At 41.8% G+C, this 23,935-nt stretch overlaps 2 protein-coding genes across 5 annotated transcripts in view; one reads left to right on the top strand and one right to left on the bottom strand.

Annotated features, from left to right (window-relative positions):
* LOC137435343 (heparan-sulfate 6-O-sulfotransferase 1-B) overlaps positions 1 to 23,935 on the top strand; it is a 162,094-nt gene that overhangs the window by 120,473 nt on the left and 17,686 nt on the right. Inside the window, exons 1-3 of one of the 4 annotated variants that reach the window (XM_078784422.1) lie at positions 1,201 to 4,090; positions 4,302 to 4,375; positions 12,519 to 12,571. In XM_078784422.1, the coding sequence (XP_078640548.1) occupies positions 4,351 to 4,375; positions 12,519 to 12,571 (78 nt within the window). In that variant the 5' untranslated portion in view covers positions 1,201 to 4,090; positions 4,302 to 4,350. Of the gene's footprint in view, positions 1 to 241; positions 465 to 824; positions 4,091 to 4,301; positions 4,376 to 12,518; positions 12,572 to 23,935 lie in introns of those variants that run through there. The other 3 variants (XM_078784423.1, XM_068129043.2, XM_078784424.1) reach the window with 3 other exon arrangements.
* Positions 15,993 to 23,935, bottom strand: part of LOC137435754 (uncharacterized) — a 32,329-nt gene continuing 24,386 nt past the window's right edge. Inside the window, exons 6-11 of the mRNA XM_078785052.1 lie at positions 23,615 to 23,674; positions 22,546 to 22,582; positions 21,950 to 22,071; positions 18,006 to 18,065; positions 16,916 to 17,510; positions 15,993 to 16,291 (exon numbers count right to left, since the gene is read on the bottom strand). Coding sequence (XP_078641178.1) covers positions 15,993 to 16,291; positions 16,916 to 17,510; positions 18,006 to 18,065; positions 21,950 to 22,006 — 1,011 coding nt within the window. The 5' untranslated portion in view covers positions 22,007 to 22,071; positions 22,546 to 22,582; positions 23,615 to 23,674. The remainder of the gene's footprint in view (positions 16,292 to 16,915; positions 17,511 to 18,005; positions 18,066 to 21,949; positions 22,072 to 22,545; positions 22,583 to 23,614; positions 23,675 to 23,935) is intronic.

Here is a 23,935-nt window from a genome sequence, read left to right as displayed (position 1 = left end):
TAGGGAATGCACTGATGCAAGGTCACTCTTCGATAATGATGTGCTCGTTTGTTAATTGGGTTTCATTGCTCTCATTTGTGACAGACTTCAGACGACGTGACTCAGACCTTTTTTGGATTGTACGTTGAGGGTTAATTGTGATGCCCTCACTGTTAGCCAGTGATAATGGGGCGACGAAAACGTAACAGCAATTTGAGGACATCATTTTCCATCAAATGTGCTCCATGTCGCCCACGCGTAGGCGTTACCACTACGTGACGATTCTGCGCGAGCCTGTGTCACGATACATCAGTGAATGGAGGCACGTGCAACGCGGTGCGACGTGGAGAGCGGCGTTGCACCGTTGCGCCAGACGGGCCCCCACGCCCGCCGAGCTTCCACCGTGCTACTCGAGCCGTGATTGGACCGGCGTCTCGTTGGAGGACTTCATGGGATGCACTTCCAATCTCGCCAACAACCGGCAGGTTCGAGCGCAGGGCTGTTGTGAATGTTTTGTTTTGACAGTTATTCTTTTTTTCCTCTCATGCTCCTTCCATTTGCAAGTGAACCCGAAGCTTTTCTTTTGTGATGTACTTTTTCCGTTGCTTTCAAGGGCTTTTCTAAACCTTTTCCTTTGACGATGAATGGAGTTATGAAAAGGATAATGTTTGTCAGAAAGTTTAAAACTATGAGCTTGGATTAGAGAGACTTTTATGTTTTGTTTTTTTTAGTGAAAAGTTTTTTGCTTTTAGATAATAAGTCAAAAGTCCCCACGAACTCCTTGGATCACCAACCGATTTTGTTCCTCATCTTTAGAGTATGTTATATTGTGTCCACCTTTGTAGGTGCGCATGCTCGCTGACCTCAAGCTCGTCGGCTGCTACAACACTTCCAGCATGCACGATCCCCAACGCAGCCGCATCCTCCTCGAAAGCGCCAAGCTCAACCTTCGCCAGATGGCTTTCTTCGGTCTCACCGAGGAGCAGCGACGCACCCAGCAGCTTTTTGAGTGGACCTTCGGCCTGCGCTTCTCAGCGCCGTTTGAGCAGCACAATGTGACGCGGGCCGCCGGTACCGACCTTGGCACTGTTGCAATGGCAAGGATCCACCGTCTAAATCGCCTCGACATGGAGCTGTACAACTATGCACACAATCTTTTCCTACAGCGGTATGCCACCATGGCACGCCAGCAAGTCCTCCTCGCCCAAGGATATTCGTAACTGCCATGATGGCCTACCTGAAGGCATCAGTGTCACTTTCTCCCAATTCCTATTTCTCTGTCCTTCATTCTGTTCTTGCTTTTGTGCTTCTTTCTTGGTTTTACACATTTCATCGTTTTATTTATTCCCCCCCCCCCCCCCCCCCCATTTATTCCCCTTACTTGCACATCTTTATCCATCACCTAGAAAAATTGGGGGTTGAGGATAAGGCTATCTTTCAGATTTAAATACTCCAGCCATACTATAAAACACCAGTAGTTACACACACGTGTCTTGGATCGTTGTACATAAGACTTTGCTCATTCCAACGCATGTCTAAGTCTTGTGCACATGTCGGCTGTAATGAATGGATTGGTTTTTTTTGTTCCAAGATAAAGCTGAGAAGGTAATTGTATAGAAATAGACAATGGAAAAATAGAGCTGATATTTATTGCATTTCATCTTTCAACCCATCCATCTTCAGATCTCCACCTCCACTCATCTTGTTTTTCTTCACCTCCTCTCGGACGACTGGAAACCTCGGAAGTTGAGCTGATGTGCAGGTCACAGCGGTCGGTGCAAAATCCTCTTGTTAAACCTATGACTTTTATGAATTGTTTTGCTAAAGGATGACCCACTTTCAGGCGCAACCATGGATGACCAATTCCACAAAACAAAACGGCAGTAGCACACTTCCTTATATGGCTTTGACTATAATTGGAAAACTCTACCAGACTTTTATTTGCTCCTTTCTGGCTTGTCAGCATGAACTTTCTCACCCCCTCATGTCCACATGCAAAGCCTAGATTACGGTATGTTGGCTGCACGTCGAGTCAGCGCTTTCCTACCTTTTAGCCACAGAGGTAATATTTTATTTGGTTTTTGTGAAAGAAAACTCCACCCCAACGCACCCCCGAAACATTGCTGCGTCAGAATATCCCTGAGGCAATTGCACAACGCATTTGTTCAAAACGTCTATATTTTTGCTTTTTGAATTATTTCGTCTTGATAGAATTATGTGTGGCTTGGTGATAGAGTTGGTGAAGCATTGTTGCGTTGTCCTTACTGATGTGGGTTTTATTCTCATGGCTGCTCAGAAACGTCGTCTGGAGGGGAGATGGGCACCACCAGCTCTGTTTGCCCATAGAAATACCACAATGGTGTCCAAACGACCTAAGTTTATGGTAATACCGCCTTCATGGAATTCTGCACAGGTCAAATCATTATGGATAAGGATCGGTGCAGCGGGATATTGTGGGACGTAAAATTGAGACAATTGCAATACATGGCAGTCCCATTTCACAGACTCCACAATGAAAGACCTTTGGTTGCTCAGAATTGCTGAGGTTTTGGACAATTACGCCATTCTACTTATGAGAGAACAGTTCAAGACTTCATTAATTTGAATGAATATCAAGAAAAAGACAGCGCTAAATCTAAGGACTCGAGGCTTGCTTTTACATGCAATAATACAATTTTTTTTTAATGCAGTACGCTTATCGTTGGGAGATGGCCCGAAGTAGAGTTCAACTCGATTTTGGTACGCATTTGGAATCTACTTTTATAAGCTCTGTATTCATAAATAAGTCAAAGGTGACAGATTGCTTAGATTAAAGATTGTGTTGGATTTATGACGGTATAAATGCAGGATTACTGAAACATTCTATAGTACAAGTGCTGTTATGAAGATTAGTATGGTATAAGTACCACAACCATGGTTCAATAACAACATATGGGAAGGGCACTTCTCTTCCTGTTTTTGGATTCATTTTCATGGAATGCTCTTCTCAGCCGTTTTTGCTGTTGTTTTTACCCTCTTTTTTTGACTCACCGTGCCTGCCTGTTTTTGCAGTTTCTTTCATCCTCTGTTTCACTACTCCACGTGTGCAGTACAAAGCGGGAGGAAGCAATTGATTTGCTCTCTGTGTGTGTTTCTCGGTCTTTGATTGAGGAACTACCCAAGTTTTTCCATTGAATTTCATATTTTGAACACAGTAGAACGTTTTTTAAATTTTATTTTAATACAGCCTTTAAAACTTTTTAAATTTCAATTTGCTGCTTGCGCTCTCAATGCACGGAAACATGGAGCTTCAGACAAAATGGCAGCGCCCAGCGATGCGACGCCCGAGCTAACTTCATCCAAAAAAAATCTGTTTGTTTATCGCATCTTTTTCTCAAAGATTGTTCCCAAATTGTGAGTTTCTCCAAAAAGAGTTATCAGAAAGTTTGTGATTGTACAAATGTATGGATAAACCTCGATGGAGAACTCATCTCACCTCTGGACTGTTCCTCCTGACCCATCAGCTTCGTATGGTTACCGTTGCACCTGTTATTCAAAATTCATGAACAAAGCTAATATGGATTGTACTCAGAAATGCAAAGCAAGAGTTGAAAAGACCCTTCAAATGTCCTTTTTCTTAAGGCTGTGTGGGGTAAGGTGTTCCTTGAACTCTGTAGTTCTTTAATGTTGTACTGACTTGCAAGTAATCCTTTCTTTCCCCCGCTTGTTCTCAACTTTTTGTTCTTGATGCCAATGACAAATGGAGCGGGGCTTTGCGTTGCGATTTTTAAACGATTCGTACATGAATAGCAATTTTCACAAAAACCTATGAAATGCTGCGTTGTGTTCGGTGCAGTACTTTTTGGACTGAGCTGCTACATGTTTATATAATATATTGTAAAGACCGGTTGTACATACTGTCTGAGAGTTGGAAAGCTGAATCACATTATGTGATGAAGGCAGAAATAAATTCGACGAGTTTTCAAATGCTGCAACCTTTTTTTTCCTCATATCATTCATTAGGCTGTAGTAGACCTTGTGGGTGAATTATTGGGAGGCCTAGAAAGTGCACCATACTCCAACCCCGCTGCTCCAAAGTAACCTGTGAATATTTGACACAGTTTGCATGCAGGTGGGTGAGCTGCAGCCTGGTTATGATTGTCGCTTTGGAAAGAACTCACTTGTATGATGAATCTATGAAAATCAAAAAAAATCGATTGTTAATTTCACAGACTTATTAGCAAGGTGTGACATGTGCCAATAGATGATGCTGATGGAAATATGTGCTTTTGTTCATTTTTATGTCATTGCTTGTTAACACCTGGACTTCTCTTTGTCTGTAGCTCCCTTTGCGGAAGGCAAGGAAAGGACTACAGAGGAAAAGTCTGAACAATGGAGAAGTGTCAAAAGTCCGATAGTAAGTACCTGTCTGTTATTCAAGTGTAGCAAGCTGGTTAAACTTTTGTGGGAATGGAAGAGACAAGGAAGCATGAGGACGATCAATTAGAAATTTATATTTAATCAAGCAGTCATGTCATAAAATCGATGATATAGAAATGGACAATTAATCAGGTTATTAAATAAATGTGTAGAAATCATTTTAAAATTTTAAATGCAGCAAATGGAGGTGATCCTACACAATAACAAAGCTATAAACAATATGCACAGTGATTTTATTTTCCACTCGTAAGCCTTTAAATTGTTATTCCCACCAGGGAGTAATGCATTCGATCGTGTGTGTGTGTGTGTGTGTGTGTGTGTGTCTGTGTGTGTGTGTGTGTGTGTGGGTGCATGCGCGTATGTGCATATGTGAGTTTGTGTGTTTGTGAACAAGATATCTGGAAAAGTTCTGAACGGATTTGGATGAAAGTTGGTGGGATGATTGCCCTTGGGATAAAGAAGTATTGATTGGTTTTTGGTGAAGCTCAGGATATTATTCCAGATCCAGGAATTTTTGGGGGGAATTTTTTTGGGACATTTTTTTTTCTGTTTTACTGCATTGAAGCTTTTATTCTTATTCTTAAATGATGTTTTTCTCCTCTAATTCCGAGATTTATCAAAATTAATTCTCTAACAGTTAGGGCCTACTTTCTTTTTCATTTATTGTTTTGGGGAGAGGGGATGTTAAACAAAACATATTATTCCAACTTGACCCACGGCGGGAGTATGCGCTCTACTGAGTGGCGTTCTAGTTTACCTGTGTCTTAGAACGATTTTTTTCCAGTCTTCGTTAAAACGGCTAAAAACGTAAAACACACGGACAACGCAAAGGGGGAATTGAGAGCGATTGTGGGCTTAAATATTTCTCGGCGATAGAAAGTGTCTCTAAATTTGTTATGGACAGGTTTCTGGGTGGGATGAAAGGAGATGACGTGGGATTGTGGAAACGTGATGTTCGATTACACAATGGTACGACCTCTACACCCAGCTTCTAATCAACAGACGTCTCCAGCAAGCCAATCGGTTATCTCTGGTCTGCAAACAGCACCTCACTGCTCCATGTTTCTGAAAAGCATTAATACTTCTTGAAAAATCATTATAATATCATTCTTGAAAATTATAAATTTAGCGTTTCTTGGACACTTGTAACATTGTACCGAGAATGTTATAAGCACCCTACGTAAATGAGGCTGATTTAGGTTGGCGCATTGCTTATAATGTGACAACAACAACAACAGGCATTTTGAAGCCATTTTCCTTGCAAGAGCGGGGGTTAGCCTTGCAGTCCCCATGACAATCTTCTCCATTTTGCCCTATTTTCTGCATCTCCCCTTGTCAACCCCCTTGCCGGCATTTCTTCTTCCACCATCTTTAGCCAAGTCTTTCTCGGTCTTCCCATCCTCTACTTCCTTCTACATTCATTTCCATCATTCTTCTCAACCAGTCACTTTCATCCTTCCTCACTCAACACATGACCAAACCATCCCAACCTGTTTCTCTTCACAGCATCCATCACAGGCTCTATTCCCATCATCTTTCGCAATTCATCATTTGTCTTCCTTTCTCTCAATGATACTCCGCACATCCACCGAACCATTCGCATTTCCACTCTTTCCAGCCTTCGTTGCTGCTCTACATTCATTACCCATGTCCCGCTCCCATAAATCATAACACTTCTCACACATGCAGCATACACCTTTCCCTTCAGCTTCAACGACACTCCCCTCCTTGTCAGCACGCCACTCAATTCCCGAAACTTCTTCCATGCACATCTCACTCTAGCAACCGTTGCCGAGTCTGATCCACTTTCTCCATTCAGCATGTCTCCTAGGTAGCAAAATGTTTTCACACCTTCCAGCTTCATGCCATCTCCAAGATCCAACTCAACATTTCCTCCATCTGCAGCTCCCTCTGTGTACACCTTACACTTGAATGTAGCTGCCACACTGGTTAATGACTCTCTCAGACAACTACATTTTTGATGAACCCACTCAGCGCACATTGTACATTGAATGGAGTTCACTCCGACACCCTTCCTGCACACAGCACAGGGCCACTTCCCAGTTCTTTCCACCTCACCACATGCTTTACCACTTGCCATCACCTTCGTTTTTCTGATATTCACCTTCAGACCTTTTGTCTCCATACATTCCTTCCACTTGTTCATCTTCTCCTTCAGTCCATCCATACTTTCTGCAAACAATACCAGATCATCTGCATACAACAACTCCCACGGTAAACCCTCCTTTACATTCCGAGCCAGCACCTCCATCACAGCTACAAATAGTAGTGGACTTAGTACCGACCCCTGATGCACTCCCACCTTCACCTCAAACTCACCACTGTTCCCGTCCTTTGTCCTTACAACTGTGCGCTCTCTCTCGTGCATTGCCATCACAACTCTGATCAACCATTCCTCCACTCCCAACTTCCTCAATGCCCATGTCACTACTTTGCGTGGAACCCTATTGAATGCTTTCTCCAGATCAATAAACCCAAGAAACAACTTCTTCCTGTTCTCCATGTACTTCTTCTGCAACTGCCTAACAATAAAAAGCGCGTCTGTCGTTCCTCTTCCTGGCATAAATCCAGATGTGAGAAATAAAATAAACTTGCTCCAATATATATTTTGACCAGCCTTCTCCACACCATAATGTTTTTTCTGTCTACACAAATATCGAAAAAAAACAAAAAACTTACCAAAAAAGAAAAAAAAAGAAAAAGGAAGCATATTTATTTTATAGTTTAAGACTTGCTTTTAAAAATCCAACAAAGGAAATACATACTCCCTCCAGAAGTAATATATCCTACTATTAATTTTAAATTGGTCACTGGCTTCGACACCAATACAAATATTTATTACAGACCAAACAAAGTTTTTTTTTTTTTCATTTATTTATTCGAACAAACACTTTCAAATTGAGCTCCTCACCACCATTAGCGCATTTAAACTGCATCAGATGTGGCAATAAATGTGAATTGTTGGTCCCAGCTTGACGGCTCGATGACAGAAGACGCCATTTCTATTTTTTCCGGCTCGATGACAGAAGACGCCATTTCTATTTTTTCCGCCTCCATTCCTACCCAGTTCAGAATCCAGAGCGGGCATGGGCAACTTGCTAGTTAACATCAATGTAACTGGTGTTTATTACTTCAATAACTTATCATTTACTGTACAACAATCCATAAACTATTTCCTGCATATTTTATTTGTGGTAAGTGGATATTATATGCTCATGATAATATAATATGTAAAGCAAAAAAAAATTTTTTTTTTTTTTTTTAAATAAAATTTTAACAAACCTTTTCAGTTTCCGAATTAATTTTTACTGGCTGGGGCACCTGGTGCTGCCCGAGAAAAGAGTACCCAGCCTTTTGAAATATTTATAAGGTTATATTTGTAAGAAGGCAGGGGTTTCATGACGTGTTGGACATTGAAAAGCTCTGGAGTTATTGACCTCATGGTGGTTTCAGTTTGTCTGTGGGCCAGCGGCAGCATTCCCAATAGTGTACACTTAATCGTGGCCTCAAAATAACCTTTAAGGCCAACGTGTTTGGACAAAGCCTTGTCTAGATTCTGAAGCACCTACACCCAAAATTTGGTTGTTTTTTTTTGTTTTTTTTTGTATACTGAATCGAGGCTCGTGAAAGAGCTAACATTTATTTCACAAACAAATCAACCAGCCAAACAAAATATACAAAAAGAGGGAGTGGAAGACAAGATGGGGAGAGAAGGGGAAGCACACAACCACAACATTTGAGAGCAGGGAGAAGTGTGGGAGGGAGGGCTTGGGGGCAGGAGGCGTGGGAAGGGGAGGGGGGGGGGATAGGTATAAAACACAAGGGGACCGGTGCTACAGTTCGGCCATGAAAGAGTAACTAACAACCACACAAACACTCAAAATTACTTATAAGATTGCAACTTTTTAATGCACATCATGTGCCGGAACCCCTGCATAGTTTTTTTTAATGTCTCCACCAAGGAAGTCGCCGGAGGCATTATGTTTTTAGATTGTCCGTCCGGCTCTCCGTCTGTCCGTCCGTGATAGGTTTTTGTAACCGCGATAACTTGAGAACGGCTGAAGAGATCTTAGTCAAACTTGGTGCAGGTATGTATAATGAGGTAAAGATGAACTGATTCGGTTTTTGGGTCAAGAGGTCAAAGGTCAAAGTCTGTTATATGTCTATAACTTGAGAATGGCTGAAGTGATCTCATTGAAACTTGGTACAGGTATGTATAATGATGTAAAGATTAAAACTGATTAGAATTTGAGGGCAACGCTCAAAGGTCAGTCTGTTATAGGTCTTGATATGCAGGTCTCTTCTGATACCTCAGGGAGATGGATGCCCCTGCCTTGCATAACCCCAAGTCACCTGTGGGCAAGGTGTAGTACCTGTCAGCCCCCCTTACCAGGGTAACGGTCCACAGCCATGAGGTTTAAATGGTAGATGGCTCGGCACATCTGGTGGATGAGAGTCCAGTCTATTCCAACAGCACGGGCGGACGAGGGTGAATTCACCAACGGCCAGCAGAGAGACGGAGACCCCCGTCTATACCACACACTTACCTGTGTGTACCAGCCATTGAAAGGCAATGCCATCATTGCCCGAGGAGACTCGACTTCATCTGTTATAGGTCTATAACTTGAGAATGGCTGAAATGATCTAATTCAAACAAACACATATGTATAATGATGTAAAGATTGATGGATTCGATTTTTGGGTCAAGAGGTCAAAGGTCAAAGTCTGTTATCGGTCTATAACTTGAGAACGGCTACACATATGTATAATGATGTAAAGATTGATGGATTCGATTTTTGGGTCAAGAGGTCAAAGGTCAAAGTCTGTTATCGGTCTATAACTTGAGAACGGCTAAAGGGATATAATTCAAACTTGGTACAGATCTGTATAATGATGTAAATATTAACTGATTAGATTTTGGGGTCCCAGGGTCAAAGGTCAGAGGTCATGTCAGGTAAAAATGTGATAACTTGTGAACAGCTGAAGGGATTTAGATTAAAACTTGGTACAGGTATGTATAACGATGTAAACATGAACTGATTCAATTTGGGGGTCAAGATATCAAAGGTCAAAGCTCATGTCAGGTTAAAATGTGACAACTTGAGAACAGCTAAATGGATTTAAATCAAACTTGGTACAAGTACTATAATGATGTAATAATGTGGGCGGAGGCATATGATTGATTATCATATGCCTCCGCATATTATAATCAATGCAGGACACTACAGGGGATTTGAGGAAAGAAAATGGAATTTGAAGTAGATGGGTTTGGGGTGGATTAAGAGGGGTAATAAAGATGAAGGATTTGGATAGGGAATGATATGAGATGGTGGTGAACAGCTGTTTTATAGATTTGGAGGGAGGAATGGGATTGAAGAGAGTGTGGGAGCTTGTTTCAGAGGCGGGGAAAAAAGAGGAATGAAAGAGTGACGGTGAGCAGACGGTCTTGATTTTGGGAGTTTCACCAGAAAAGGTTACTGGCAGACCTTGTGCATCTTGCAGGAATATTTGGAAGACAGAGCATAGACAGAGCAGCGGGTGCAAGGCTGGAGAGGAGTCGGTAGAAGAAATTCCATTGGTCGTTTTACACTGAAGTGAAAACTTGTAGGGAGGGCATGGCAATTGTGAATATGACAACTCTGAATAAGTCTTTGGCTGCACACAAGACCAACATGGCAGCCGAATGATGTATTTAATGGGTAGAAGGCATATTACACAAACGGATGGACAAACCAGTGTATTTTTAGCTTATCCCAAATTTGAATTCCAGATCAGATCTGTCTGTCTGTCCCCTATTTTGACTTCTCCAGCCAAACTCCTGGGCTGATCCAGCTGAAATTCGGCAGCAAGGTTCTGCTCCTGACTGCTAACGGGGATTTGCAAAGCTTGTTCCGGTCACATGACTTTAAGTAGGTCGAAATGGCGGTCTTAATAAATTCCTTTAAAAATCGTCTTCTCCAGACTCACCAGTCATAATGCTCCCAAATTTGTGTTACAATATTATTCCAGGGTAGGGATGTTAAATTGAGGAGGTCATGCCGATCACATGATCATGCCGATAAATTTTTTTTTTTTTTTTTTATGCCGATCACATGACCGGAAGTGCGTCAAACAAATGCCGCCTTGGTCAATTTTGGGGAAAATCACGTAAATTCCTTCAAAAATCTTCTTCTCCTGATAGGCTATGAGCCAGACCCCCCAAATTGACCGGTCGGTACCATACAGATGGAGTAAGGCTCATTGTGATTTTTAGCAAGATATATGTCCCTAGATATGAAAAAAAAGTGATAGCAGTGTATAACTCTCGGCCATCTCTGTGTTATCACGCGAAATATTATTATACGCCTGCTTCGCTTCGCCAAAAAATGTGATATTTGCTAAAATTGGAATAAATATGTTTTTAAGGACCACAGAGTGCCGAGATCGAGATCGAGATCGTATTTGTTCGAGAGATCATGATAAACCTAGAGTGTGGAGCAAGTTTGCATGCATTGTGAAATATAATGTAGCTGATGTTACAAACCTACTTTAGGATACTAGCTAATACCAAAAATTACACTGAGATACCAAAAGTAGTAGACGAATAAACCTAAAATGTTCAAAAGCTATGTTTCGTTCCAAAATATCAAAATTAGGGGGTATGGTTGAACATATTTTGAACTTTGCCAAAATATGTGCCCCAAACAACCACCATATTACAAAGTAATGATATATTCCAATGCAGTGGTTCCTTGCGAAGATTTTGAGGGGTCAAATGTTACTCTGGGAGTTTTCATTTTTGAAATATTGACAAAAATGTACAATGTGAATTCTGAACTCGAAGCGATTTCGACCACTTTTTCACTAAATTTAACATATTTTTTGTCATTATATCAATATTTTGATAAATAACCCCCACAAATGTTCTATATTTCTATTACTATATTAGTTGGCATCCAGTATGCAAATTATTGGCACTCTGTGGTCCTTAAAAACATATTTATTCCAATTTTAGCAAATATCACATTTTTTGGCGAAGCGAAGCAGGCGTATAATAATATTTCGGGTGATAACACAGAGATGGCCGAGAGTTATACACTGTTATCACTTTTTTTTCATATCTAGGGACATATATCTTGCTAAAAATCACAATGAGCCTTACTCCATCTGTATGGTACCGACCAACCCCCTTGGCTCATAGCCTATGACCCATCAGGCAATCAGAATGCTATCACATTTGGGTTACAACATTAGGATCAGGGTACAGGTCCAGTGGTCCTATTTTTGGCACACCTCGAACGAAGTTCAGGGGAGCTTATGCGATGGCGCGTCGTCCGTCCATTTGTCCGTCCGTAAGAACTTGAAACTTCTTCTCCGAAACCGCTGAGGGGATTGCGACCAAATTTGGCACAAATGATACTTGTTATGTTGTGACTAAAGCTTGTTCACGGCATTTAAAAAAAATCGGGGTCTAAGGGGGTCTACTGGGGGTTAAAGTGAATCCAGGGTTGCCCCCCCCCCACCCCCCCAAATAGGAATTTGCTATTTTCTTTGAAGCTACACACAATATTTCGATGAAACCTGACCACAACCTTCATCACCCTTTATGTACTGAAGTTTGTTCACGGCACGAAGAAAATCGAAGTTTAAGGGGGTCTATGGGGGGTCAAAGTGGGTCCAGATTTGACCCCCAAAATAGATATTTGCTTTCTTCTCTGAAACGACACGCACAATTTCAATGAAACTTCACCACGACCTTCATCACCCGTGATGTACCAATGTTTGTTCAAGGCATTAGAAAAATTGGGGTCTGAGGAGATATACAGGTGGGGGGGGGGGGGGGTTTGGGGGGATGGAACTTCAGGGTAGGTGTTGCCCCCCAAAATAGGTATTTTATTTGTTTGTTTGTTTAAAGTTTTATGATTATGTTGGTATTATTCTACATGCTGCCCTGTCTTCTAGCAACCATTCAAATTGGTTTAAAATACTTTCAGTCAGTGTAGTATACTGTTTATTCTACCTGGTGAGCATATTGCCCCTATCTTTATTACCTCTGCCACTGAAGGTGGGAGGAGGTTATTTTTTCACCCCCGTCTTTTTGTCTGTTTGTTTGTGAACAGGATATCTCAAAAGGTTGTGGACTGATTCAGGCGAAATTTGGTGGAGAGGTTGGGTGAGTGACAACACCAAAATGATGAAATTTTGATGAGAATCTGTATCCGGATATTTGAATTATTTTCAACTAGGGCATGCCCGTACTATATATATATCTAAAATTATATCCCCCCCCTCTATTTACATGAAATGGTTTGGTCCAAAGCGAACGGCTTGCGAGTACGGTGACAATCCCCCCCCTCTATTTACATGAAATGGTTTGGTCCAAAGCGAACGGCTTGCGAGTACGGTGACAATCCCCCCCCTCTATTTACATGAAATGGTTTGGTCCAAAGCGAACGGCTTGCGGAGTTTGGTAAAGAAATCGCCATAGCGTGCACAAACGCGCAGGAAAGCGAAAGAATCGCAAAGTAGTTTTAATTAGTTTTCAAACATAGTTTAACGCCAACATAGTTTGCCAACGTGAAATAAATGAATACGCTCTCAAATGTGCCGTCCGAGGCAGAGTCTGTTCGCCATGTTCGGCACACTTGATAGCTCGCTGCTCTCTGATTGGTTGAATCGTTTTTTGGACATAGCTCGCTAACTACTTGTCCGATTAATATGAAACCTTGAAAAGGCACATCCTCGGGTCCCCAGCAATATACCTGGCAAGTTTAAAGTATATCGGACCCGTGGTTGTCGAGAAACAGCGGTCACAGACATACAGAGATTACTGGAATTATAGATAGACTAGGGCATGCCCGTACTATATATATATCTAAAATTATATCCCCCCCCCTCTATTTACATGAAATGGTTTGGTCCATGAAATGTTTTGGTCCATTCGCAACGCCAAAGCGAACGGCGAACGCTTTACATGAAATGGTTTGGTCCATGAAATGTTTTGGTCCATTCGCAACGCCAAAGCGAACGGCGAACGGCTTGCGAGTACAGTGACAATCCCCCCCCCCCCCTCTATTTACATGAAATGGTTTTAATTAGTTTTAAAACATAGTTTAACGCCAACATAGCGGCAACATAGTTTGCCAACGTGAAATAAATGAATACGCTCTCAAATGTGCCGTCCGAGGCAGAGTGTGTTCGCCACGTTCGGCACACGCGATAGCTCGCTGCTCTCTGATTGGTTGAATCGTTTTTTGGACATAGCTCGGTAACTACTTCTGCGATTAATTTAAAACCTTGAAAAGGCACATCCTCGGGTCCCCAGCAATATACCTGGCAAGTTTCAAGTATATCGGACCGGTAGTTGTCGAGAAACAGCGGTCACAGACAAACATACATACAAACATACATACAAACATACACACAGAGATTAGTGGAATTATAGATAGATGATTCTTCACCATTGAGAGATAGGGCCAAAACCGATATAACAGGATATCTCAAAAAGTTGTGGACTGATTAGGACAAAACTAGGTGGACAGATTGGGTATGTCATGGACGAATTGATTCGATTCTGGTGAAGATCCGAATCCGAGAATTTTTTAAAGTGATTCTTCACCATTGAAAGATGTGGCCTAAAATGATATACAGTGTAGCACGATATTTCAAAAAGTTGTGGACGAGTTCTTACCAAACTAGGTGGATGAGTTGGTTATGTGACAAGAACAAGCTGATTAGATTTTGGTTACTACCTCACATTCAAATCCAAACCCAAACCCAACATTCACACCCCAAATCCAACACTCAAACCCCAAATCACACCCTCACACCCCAAATCAAACCCGAATCCCAAGATCATAAATCATTTTACACTAATTTTTGTTTTAATTAGCTCAAATTGTTTTATTTCAACAGTTCAATAACAGATAATAAGGGGTGAATTGTAGATAATAATCCAATAGAGCATTTCAACTCAAAAAAGTTTTTTTCCTTCTCTTCCAGTTCTGACTCGTGAGTGAATTTTCAGTTCTTTCAGTTTGAAGAAGTAGAAAGAGGGACGTAGATGTATCGTAAATGTCTCAAGAAATCCCAGGTCTTCCCAGCACTGTCTTGATATTGCTGAAAAATAACAAATGAATGCATTACTTACTAATGTCATATTAAGTAAAACATCATTTCATTATTTTTGAACCAATTTAAATTAACTCTCGTCAAGCACCAACCAACGAAGAATGACTGATATGTTTAGAACCCAGAGTCTTCTTGGGAGAACCCACTTTTCATCTATCCAAAATGGAACTCACCTTCCAAGTCTCCAAAACAGAACCCACCTTTTGAGTCTCCAATGGAAAACTCTTCCTGATTTCCCCAAATTCACCGAGTCTCCTGAGGTAGGTCCCACACTGTGAGCCATCCAGGCAGAACTCTTCCCCCCACCACCCTCCGAGTCTCCTTAGGTAGGTCCCACACTGTGAGCCATCTAGGCAGAACTCTTCCCACCCCCATGCCCGAGTCTCCTTAGGTAGGTCTCACACTGTGAGCCATCTGGGCAGAACTCTTCCCCCCACCACCCTCCGAGTCTCCTTAGGTAGGTCTCACACTGTGAGCCATCTAGGCAGAACTATTTTCCTGATTTTCCCGAATTTTGTAGTTCTCCAAGGTACAACTCATTTGGTGGGTCATCAAAGTAGAACTTGTATGCTGGGTCATCAAGGGGAGAACTCTTTTTTGTTGGTCTCAAAGGTAAATCGCATTCGCTGGGTCTTGGATGTTCAAAAGGTGGCAGCAGCTAAAGGGAAGGTGAAAAAGGTCAGAGATGAGGTTGAAGTTTAAATGTGTTTGTGCAGTGATGAAGTTAATACAGTTCAACTTTGTATACAAAATTTTTTTTTAATGCAAGTGTACACACTGACCTTGCACACAGGACACTGACCACTCAAGCCGGCCTTTCAGCAATTGGAAGGTTTATCTGGTGCTTGATCAATGTAGTTTAAACAAAGTTTGGAATAATTTGTAATGCAAGGTAAGAATCTTGGCAACTTACGTTTCAACCGGAAGGATGATTTCAGATGAGGTGGTGGAAAGGATGGTTGGTGAGTGATGTGATGGAGATGGTGCAGCCGAGTGGCTTCAGATAATTTGCTTTGGCCCATCCTTGACTCAATGCCACTCTTCTTCAGGTGACTGTGCAAGTGGCTCCATACCCCTCTTGTTCCTCGTGAAGGTCTCCATCCTCTCTTCTCACGAGGCACTACTTCCACTGACATTCCATTGCTGAATATAGCAGATATTTATGGGTACACAAGATGGTGCATTCGAGGGGCTTTTTGTGCAAGCAGTATCGGAAGGGGTCATTACTGCTCCTGCTTTATTTATGGGGGGTTCACAAGATGGTCCATTTGAAAATTTCCTGTCAATCGGACCAACGGTCGAGAGGTACTTTTTCATTCATGTGACACACTTGGCACAAGAGATCCATCTGTGCTTATTGAAGAAATTCGGAAATGGCGACTAATCTCTTCACTCTCGCAAAGACGATGAGAATCTTTTGGCCTGAATATGGCATTTTTTCAGGTGTCTCGACCGAGTGGATGTCAGGGATACTTCGTGTGCTTGGCATGGAGAACAACATCTCTGTCACTTATGTGAGAGTGAGGAACTGTTGTTTGCTGAGCTCCACTCTGCTCATTCCGAACATCGACATCCATGCCAGTCACTTCAAACTGACAATTTTCACAGCTCACACTCATGGATGCTGCTAGCTTTTGACAGTGCTCGTGGACCTCTGATAGACTTGTATACTTGATTAGGACAGATGTTCCATCGGGAACTCGAGTTCCATGCCTCCCTCTTGAATGAGGGTCAAAAACATAAAACATGTTTTGCTTCACAACTGCAAAAGTTGAACTCGCAAAAGTTATGAAACAGGAATTGAACTCGTTCAGAGCTTTTGTCAAAGCATCGTACAAAGACATAAACAGAGGACAGTCAAAGTCAATGTTGGCATGGTTGGATAAAAATCCCGTGAAAGAGTCTCCAAAAGTTAGGAAACACTTTCTGCCTAATAATTGTACAGTACGTGGCAAATCAGTCAGAAGAAGAAACCTTTCGTAGTTTCTTTTCGAACAAGAAATATCTCTTACCAAAGAGCTTTGCACCAATGTATACAATTCATTACCAGCATCAAGAACAAAGTCGAGATCATTCGTTTCCCAAGAGGAAGCATTTTGAATTTTGCAAAACAACATAGAAACACAGCTGTTGGCAACACACTGTGAACCGCTATTTGGTAAAAATTTAGCATGGGCTTGGTGGAAAGTACCTCGAATGCATTCACCTGATGTTGGCAAAACCAATTTTTTTGGAGGCTCTTCATTTTGAACTTGCCGACCTTTTTTAATACCAACCAGTTGACATAACATTTTGTGAGCCATTTCATTGACTCTGTGAGGTGTCAAAACGGTTTCAGTGGATCTTTGTGATGTTCTTTTGACACACGTTTCGGCAGGCTTTTCACCTGACAGTGAAGCACCGCTTGATGGGACATCTCTCCCATTGGACGTGGTATCCACCCCAGCGAAGTGAACCTTCCGAAGGTTTTGTGCCGTTTTGACACACCTTTCGGCAGGCTTTTCACCTGACAGTGAAGCACCGCTTCGTGGGACATCTCTCCCATTGGACGTGGTATCCACCCCAGCGATGTGAACCTTTTGAAGGTTTTGTGCCGTTTTGACACACCTTTCGGCAGGCTTTTCACCTGACAGTGAAGCACCGCTTCGTGGGACATCTCTCCCATTGGACGTGGTATCCACCCCAGCGATGTGAACCTTTTGAAGGTTTTCTGCCGTTTTGACACACCTTTCGGCAGGCTTTTCACCTGACAGTGAAGCACCGATAGATGGGACATCTCTCCCATTGGACGTGGTATCCACCCCAGCGATGTGAACCTTCCGAAGGTTTTGTGCCGTTTTGACACACCTTTCGGCAGGCTTTTCACCTGACAGTGAAGCACCGATAGATGGGACATCTCTCCCATTGGACGTGGTATCCACCCCAGCGATGTGAACCTTTTGAAGGTTTTGTCCTCTCCTGGACTCCTTTGTTTTAGGCATCTAAAGAAATAAAAAACACAAAATACAATTAAAACAACGACCAGTGCCGTCTGCAATGGAAATTCAATTTGACACGAAGATGGAACCCAATGCATATGGTTACTGAAAAAAATGTAGACCAAATTGCCAAGAGGACAACTAAAATGGCACGCTTTCAATGTCGATTGATTTGCCCCCAAACACATTATTACATCATTATACATACTGTAACAAGTTATATTTTAATTCCTTCAGCTCTTCTAAACTATGACATTTTTACCCGACATGATCTTTGACCTTTGATGTCAAAATCTAATCAAGTTGTCTGACTTTTTTTGTTCGACGAATCAGATTTTGATCAAAATCTAATCAAAATCCAACTGCTAAAGAAAAGGTTCATTCGGTAAAACCATGTCTCCAGACTTCCCCACATACTGTCTGACGAAGGGCTGGTGGCCACGGCATTGTTTGACATTTTATAGAACCGTAATTGTGATGTAAATAACAAAGGATTACCTTCGGGTAATTGAAGACCAACCACAAAGCATTCACAACAATGACGTGCTGTCGGTTTCTCTGTGGAACAAAAATGGACGCATATAAAACAAAATCTTTGCTTTGCTTGGTGATAAATGGTCATTCGCAATGAAATTAAAAAAAATTACAAATTCCATCGAGTCCAACAATACGCATGACGTTCATAAAAGAGCTATGACACCCCCCCAACGCCCCCACACGCACCCCCCCCCCCACCACGCACACACACACAAAAAAAAGTCGATCAAGTTACCCCAACACAAGGGCAACACAAGTTCACAAGCAACAACACAACAACAACAACAACAACACCAACAACAACAACAACAAGAAGCAACAAGTGAATCCACTTGGATTCCGCCCAGGTTGGCACATGGAAATTATGATGTAGCATAATTATCATCTCGGGTCAAGATTTGAAATTATGCCATGGTTTTTGTAAAATTGCTACTAGTATTCACATTATGTACTTTTCTTTTGATTTAAACATCCATAAATACAAAACAAATAGTTTTGTAATCTTAAAAATTTATTAAATGTACAAAATTCCTATCCTATAACATATATATCCTATAACCTATCCTATATATATCCTATATCATATAACATATATCCTATATATCCTATAACATAACATATAACAAATATATCCTATATTATGTACTAGCGAGCGGCCGCGTACCAGCCAAAGGGGTAGCCCATGGTTAGCCTAAATATAGATTTGATGACGTCATGTTTACACATCTGAGCGACAGAAACTGTCTACACATCTGAGCGACAGAAACGTCTACACTGTTGGAGCTTCACTTTTGGAGAGACAGAAATTCTGGGTCATTTGGGTCCTCTGGGTCATTTGGGTCCTCTGGGTCATTTGGGTCCTCTGGGTCCTCTGGGTCATTTGGGTCCTCTGGGTCATTTGGGTCCTCTGGGTCATTTGGGTCCTCTGGGTCATTTGGGTCCTCTGGGTCATTTGGGTCCTCTGGGTCATTTGGGTCCTCTGGGTCATTTGGGTCCTCTGGGTCATTTGGGTCATTTGGGTCCTCTGGGTCATTTGGGTCCTCTGGGTCATTTGGGTCCTCTGGGTCATTTGGGTCCTCTGGGTCATTTGGGTCATTTGGGTCATTTGGGTCCTCTGGGTCATTTGGGTCCTCTGGGTCATTTGGGTCCTCTGGGTCATTTGGGTCCTATATTCCTATCCTATAACATATATATCCTATAACCTATCCTATATATATCCTATATCATATAACATATATCCTATATATCCTATAACATAACATATAACAAATATATCCTATATTATGTACTAGCGAGCGGCCGCGTACCAGCCAAAGGGGTAGCCCATGGTTAGCCTAAATATAGATTTGATGACGTCATGTTTACACATCTGAGCGACAGAAACGTCTACACTGTTGGAGCTTCACTTTTGGAGAGACAGAAATTCTGGGTCATTTGGGTCCTCTGGGTCATTTGGGTCCTCTGGGTCCTCTGGGTCATTTGGGTCCTCTGGGTCATTTGGGTCCTCTGGGTCCTCTGGGTCATTTGGGTCCTCTGGGTCATTTGGGTCCTCTGGGTCATTTGGGTCATTTGGGTCCTCTGGGTCATTTGGGTCCTCTGGGTCATTTGGGTCCTCTGGGTCATTTGGGTCCTCTGGGTCATTTGGGTCCTCTGGGTCATTTGGGTCATTTGGGTCCTCTGGGTCATTTGGGTCCTCTGGGTCATTTGGGTCCTCTGGGTCATTTGGGTCCTCTGGGTCATTTGGGTCCTCTGGGTCATTTGGGTCCTCTGGGTCATTTGGGTCCTCTGGGTCATTTGGGTCCTCTGGGTCATTTGGGTCATTTGGGTCATTTGGGTCCTCTGGGTCATTTGGGTCCTCTGGGTCATTTGGGTCCTCTGGGTCATTTGGGTCCTATATTCCTATCCTATAACATATATATCCTATAACCTATCCTATATATATCCTATATCATATAACATATATCCTATATATCCTATAACATAACATATAACAAATATATCCTATATTATGTACTAGCGAGCGGCCGCGTACCAGCCAAAGGGGTAGCCCATGGTTAGCCTAAATATAGATTTGATGACGTCATGTTTACACATCTGAGCGACAGAAACTGTCTACACATCTGAGCGACAGAAACGTCTACACTGTTGGAGCTTCACTTTTGGAGAGACAGAAATTCCCAGGCAAACGCTATAACGCACCAGGTTTACAACCTGTGCGTTAACAAGTTCACAAGTGTGAACAGTGGTTCAAGAGTTAGAAGCTTTTTAGGATATTCTTTGAATTATTTATTGCGGCCAAACCATGTGACTTGTCAAAACGTGTCATTTCATGGAGAGTAAACCTAATTAACCTGACATTTCTCAAGATTCACTGAGCATAATCACAAACCCCATGGTCTACTCCTCTACGAATAATCGATGGGTCCTTGTGTATATGACCTCCTGCTGTTGAGCGTCACTTGTTCATCTGGAACGGCACTCAGTGGAGAGCATACCTCCGCCTGGTGAACAGTTTACGATTTGTATCTCAGAGTAGACCAGAAAATCTCAATACAGAATCACATTTAATCAAAATCAATCACAGGAACCACCACAGGTCCAGTCTTTCATTCCCTGATCTACCCCTCGTTTTTGACCATATTTCAATGGTGAAGAATCACTTAAAAATTCTACAAGCTGGATCCGGATCCGGATCTTCACCAAACTTCAATCGATTCTTCCTTGTCACACACACACCCTGTCCACCAAGTTTCGTCCAAATCCATTCATAACTTTGAAATATCCTGCTATGTATCGTTTTTGACGCTTTCTCCCAATGGTGAAGAATCACTGAAAGAATTTCAATAAATCTCATATCCGAATCCATGTTCAAATCTTCACCAAAATCGAATCAAATCATCCTTGTCAGACACCCAACCGGTCCACCACGTTTCGTCCAAATCCGTCCACAACTCTTTGAGATATTCTGCCACGTATCGTTTTTAACCATATCTCCCAATAGTGAAAAATCACTTTAAAAATTCGACTAGCTGGATCCGGATCCGTATCTTCACCAAACTTTAATCGAGTCTTCCTTGTCACACACACACCCGGTCCACCAAGTTTCGTCCAAATCCGTCCACAACTTTTTGAGATATCCTGCTATGTATCGTTTTTGGCCCGATCTACCAATAGTGAAAAATCACTTTAAAAGTTCTCGTAGCCGGATCCGAATCCGGATCTTCACCAAAATCTAATCATTTCGTCCTTGTCACGTACTCTACATCTCTGCCAAATGTCGTACGAATCCGTCCACAACGTTTTGAGATATCCTGCTATGTATCGTTTTTGGCCCGATCTACCAACAGTGAAAAATCACTTTAAAAATTCTAGTAGCCGGATCCGAATCCGGATCTTCACCAAAATCTAATCATTTCGTCCTTGTCACAATGTCACATACTCTACATCTTTGCAAAATGTCGGACGAATCCGTCCACAACGTTTTGAGATATCCTGCTATGTATCGTTTTTGGCCCGATCTACCAACAGTGAAAAATCACTTTAAAAATTCTAGTAGCCGGATCCGAATCCGGATCTTCACCAAAATCTAATCATTTCGTCCGTGTCACAATGTCACATACTCTACATCTTTGCAAAATGTCGGACGAATCCGTCCACAACTTATTGAGATATCTTGTTCACAAACGGACAGACAGACAGACAGAAAGACAAATAAACAGACAGACAGACAGGGGTGAAACATAAACTCTATCCACCTTTGGTGGTGGAGGTAATAAGAAGTGGAATTCCATTTGGAACTGATAGGGAATTTTATCACTTGGACTTTTTTCACGAGAAATAAACGTTGGAATGAGCCACCAATGGGATTGTTCACCATATTCTATGAGCTTATATCACTTGCATACCTGAATAATGAGGCTCAGGCACACAACAATTGTGATGAAGATTTGGCAATTCATCATCAATTCTATCTGCCGGTGTTGAATGGCGGCACAGTTGAAGTACTCGTTCCAGGACGATGTTAGTGCTGTAAACAAGAGCAAAGCGAGTATAAAAAGGGTTATTCTAACTTGCATAGATTCCAAGATAATGGAGAAATCATACATACATCAAATAGGGGATGAGGATATTGATGTAACCATCTGTGTACTTGAATGTGAATTACAAAGACATTGGTAGACAATGAACGGTTTAGTCGCATGAGGGTCTAGAACACATGTTGCTAAGGAACCTATCTTCCTCAGCAACATGAGCTCGGGGTTCAGATGAGATCACCAGCAGATTAACCAGGAGAAAATGGTTTCTTGGTTCCATTGTGCTTCACATAATAGGAGATAAAGTTACAAATGATCAAAACGAGTAAAGGTAATTTACCTGAAGTGAATAAACATACATGTGTGATGTTCTGTTCAATGTGTGTTGTAAGTTCGATTTCATCTGCAATCTCATCATGTATGACAAATAGAACAAGGAAATGAAAATGAACATGACGGTGACTTACCCTGGCAGAGTTTTGACGCCCAGTGTGCTTTTCGGGGCTGCATTGGAATAGAAAGAGCAATATGGTCATAAAGGATGAAGGTTTCACTCACCATCTTCTTCGAGTTTGAGTCTTCAAGTCAAATTTGTACTCTCTCACAACAAGCGCACACAGATGCACACACGCACACACACCACGGAGCTGTCCACCAGCCTATCTCCTCAGCCCAAGGGGAATCCATTCCACGCTGATCACAGACAGGGAGCCAGAAATATGTCCCTGGATTGATACATTTCCCCAAGCGGTGGGCTGCCAATTTGCCAACAAAAGCTATCTGAAGGCAGATCGGCTGATTGTTGCTGCAGTTAGCGCTGTAGCAGCTGGTACTGTATTATGCAAGGGGTGGTTCTGTGTTTTATCACAAACTGCAACTGAACCGGTTTACCTGTTTCATGTTATATACACAAAGAATTAAGTTAAGCACCCCTACACAACGAATTAAGGTAAGCACCCCCTAATATATATTCTTTGTGTATATGTATACATTGGCATATATTCTAAGGTATGTGAGATCAAATAATGATTGGTATGACATTAGCAATTATCCATTGATGAAATTGAGTGATCAAAGTGAAAAAAAGTGATTGGTTGAGTCAGTGATCCGATCACGTGGGTCCTACACACGTTATTGACGCAAAGATCGCTAGAGGTCTTCTCAGAACAATGACTGTACGTTAGAAAACATAAACGTCATCCACACTGTCCGTGATGGACCTATAGCTCCATACTTAAATTGAGGTGAAAATATGCCTAAAATTCCCAAAAAATTTCACCTTAAATTATTCAGAATAAAATATTGAAAACGGCATGATTGTTATGTTTTTATGTGACCATAATATCACTTCTCCAGAAAATATAGCAATATCATGGGTATATTACACTGTTTTGACGACAACAAACTTGTAATGTGCGAGGTTGTAAAAAAACGGGGGGGGTGCTTAACTTAATTCTTTGTGTATACATAAATTTTAACTTTCATCCCCATCCAGTATTTTATATCATGTGACTGGAGTAATCCATGGCATCTTACCTTCAAGAAAGGAACAAGGTTGAAGATTTCCAAGAGATGATCGGAAAAACCTTTACGCTTCTGGAGGACAGACACAAACAAAATATTTTGATGTACCATGTGCATTGCTAATTACAGTTTTTTTTGTTTTTTTTGTTTTTTTTGTGTACTGAATCGAGGCTCGTGAAAGAGCTAACATTTATTTCACAAACAAATCAACCAGACAAACAAAACACACAAAAAGAGGAAGCGGAGGACAAGATGGGGAGAGAAGGGGAAGCACACAACCACAACATTTGAGAGCAGAGAGAAGTGTGGGAGGGAGAGGGCTTGGGGGCAGGA

Source organism: Myxine glutinosa, chromosome 9 (assembly GCF_964187855.1).
Source record: "Myxine glutinosa chromosome 9, kmMyxGlut1.1, whole genome shotgun sequence".
Classification (NCBI taxonomy): Eukaryota; Metazoa; Chordata; class Myxini; order Myxiniformes; family Myxinidae; genus Myxine; species Myxine glutinosa.
Note: the sequence above shows the minus strand (reverse complement) of the source record. Positions and strands in the feature narration are given on the sequence as shown.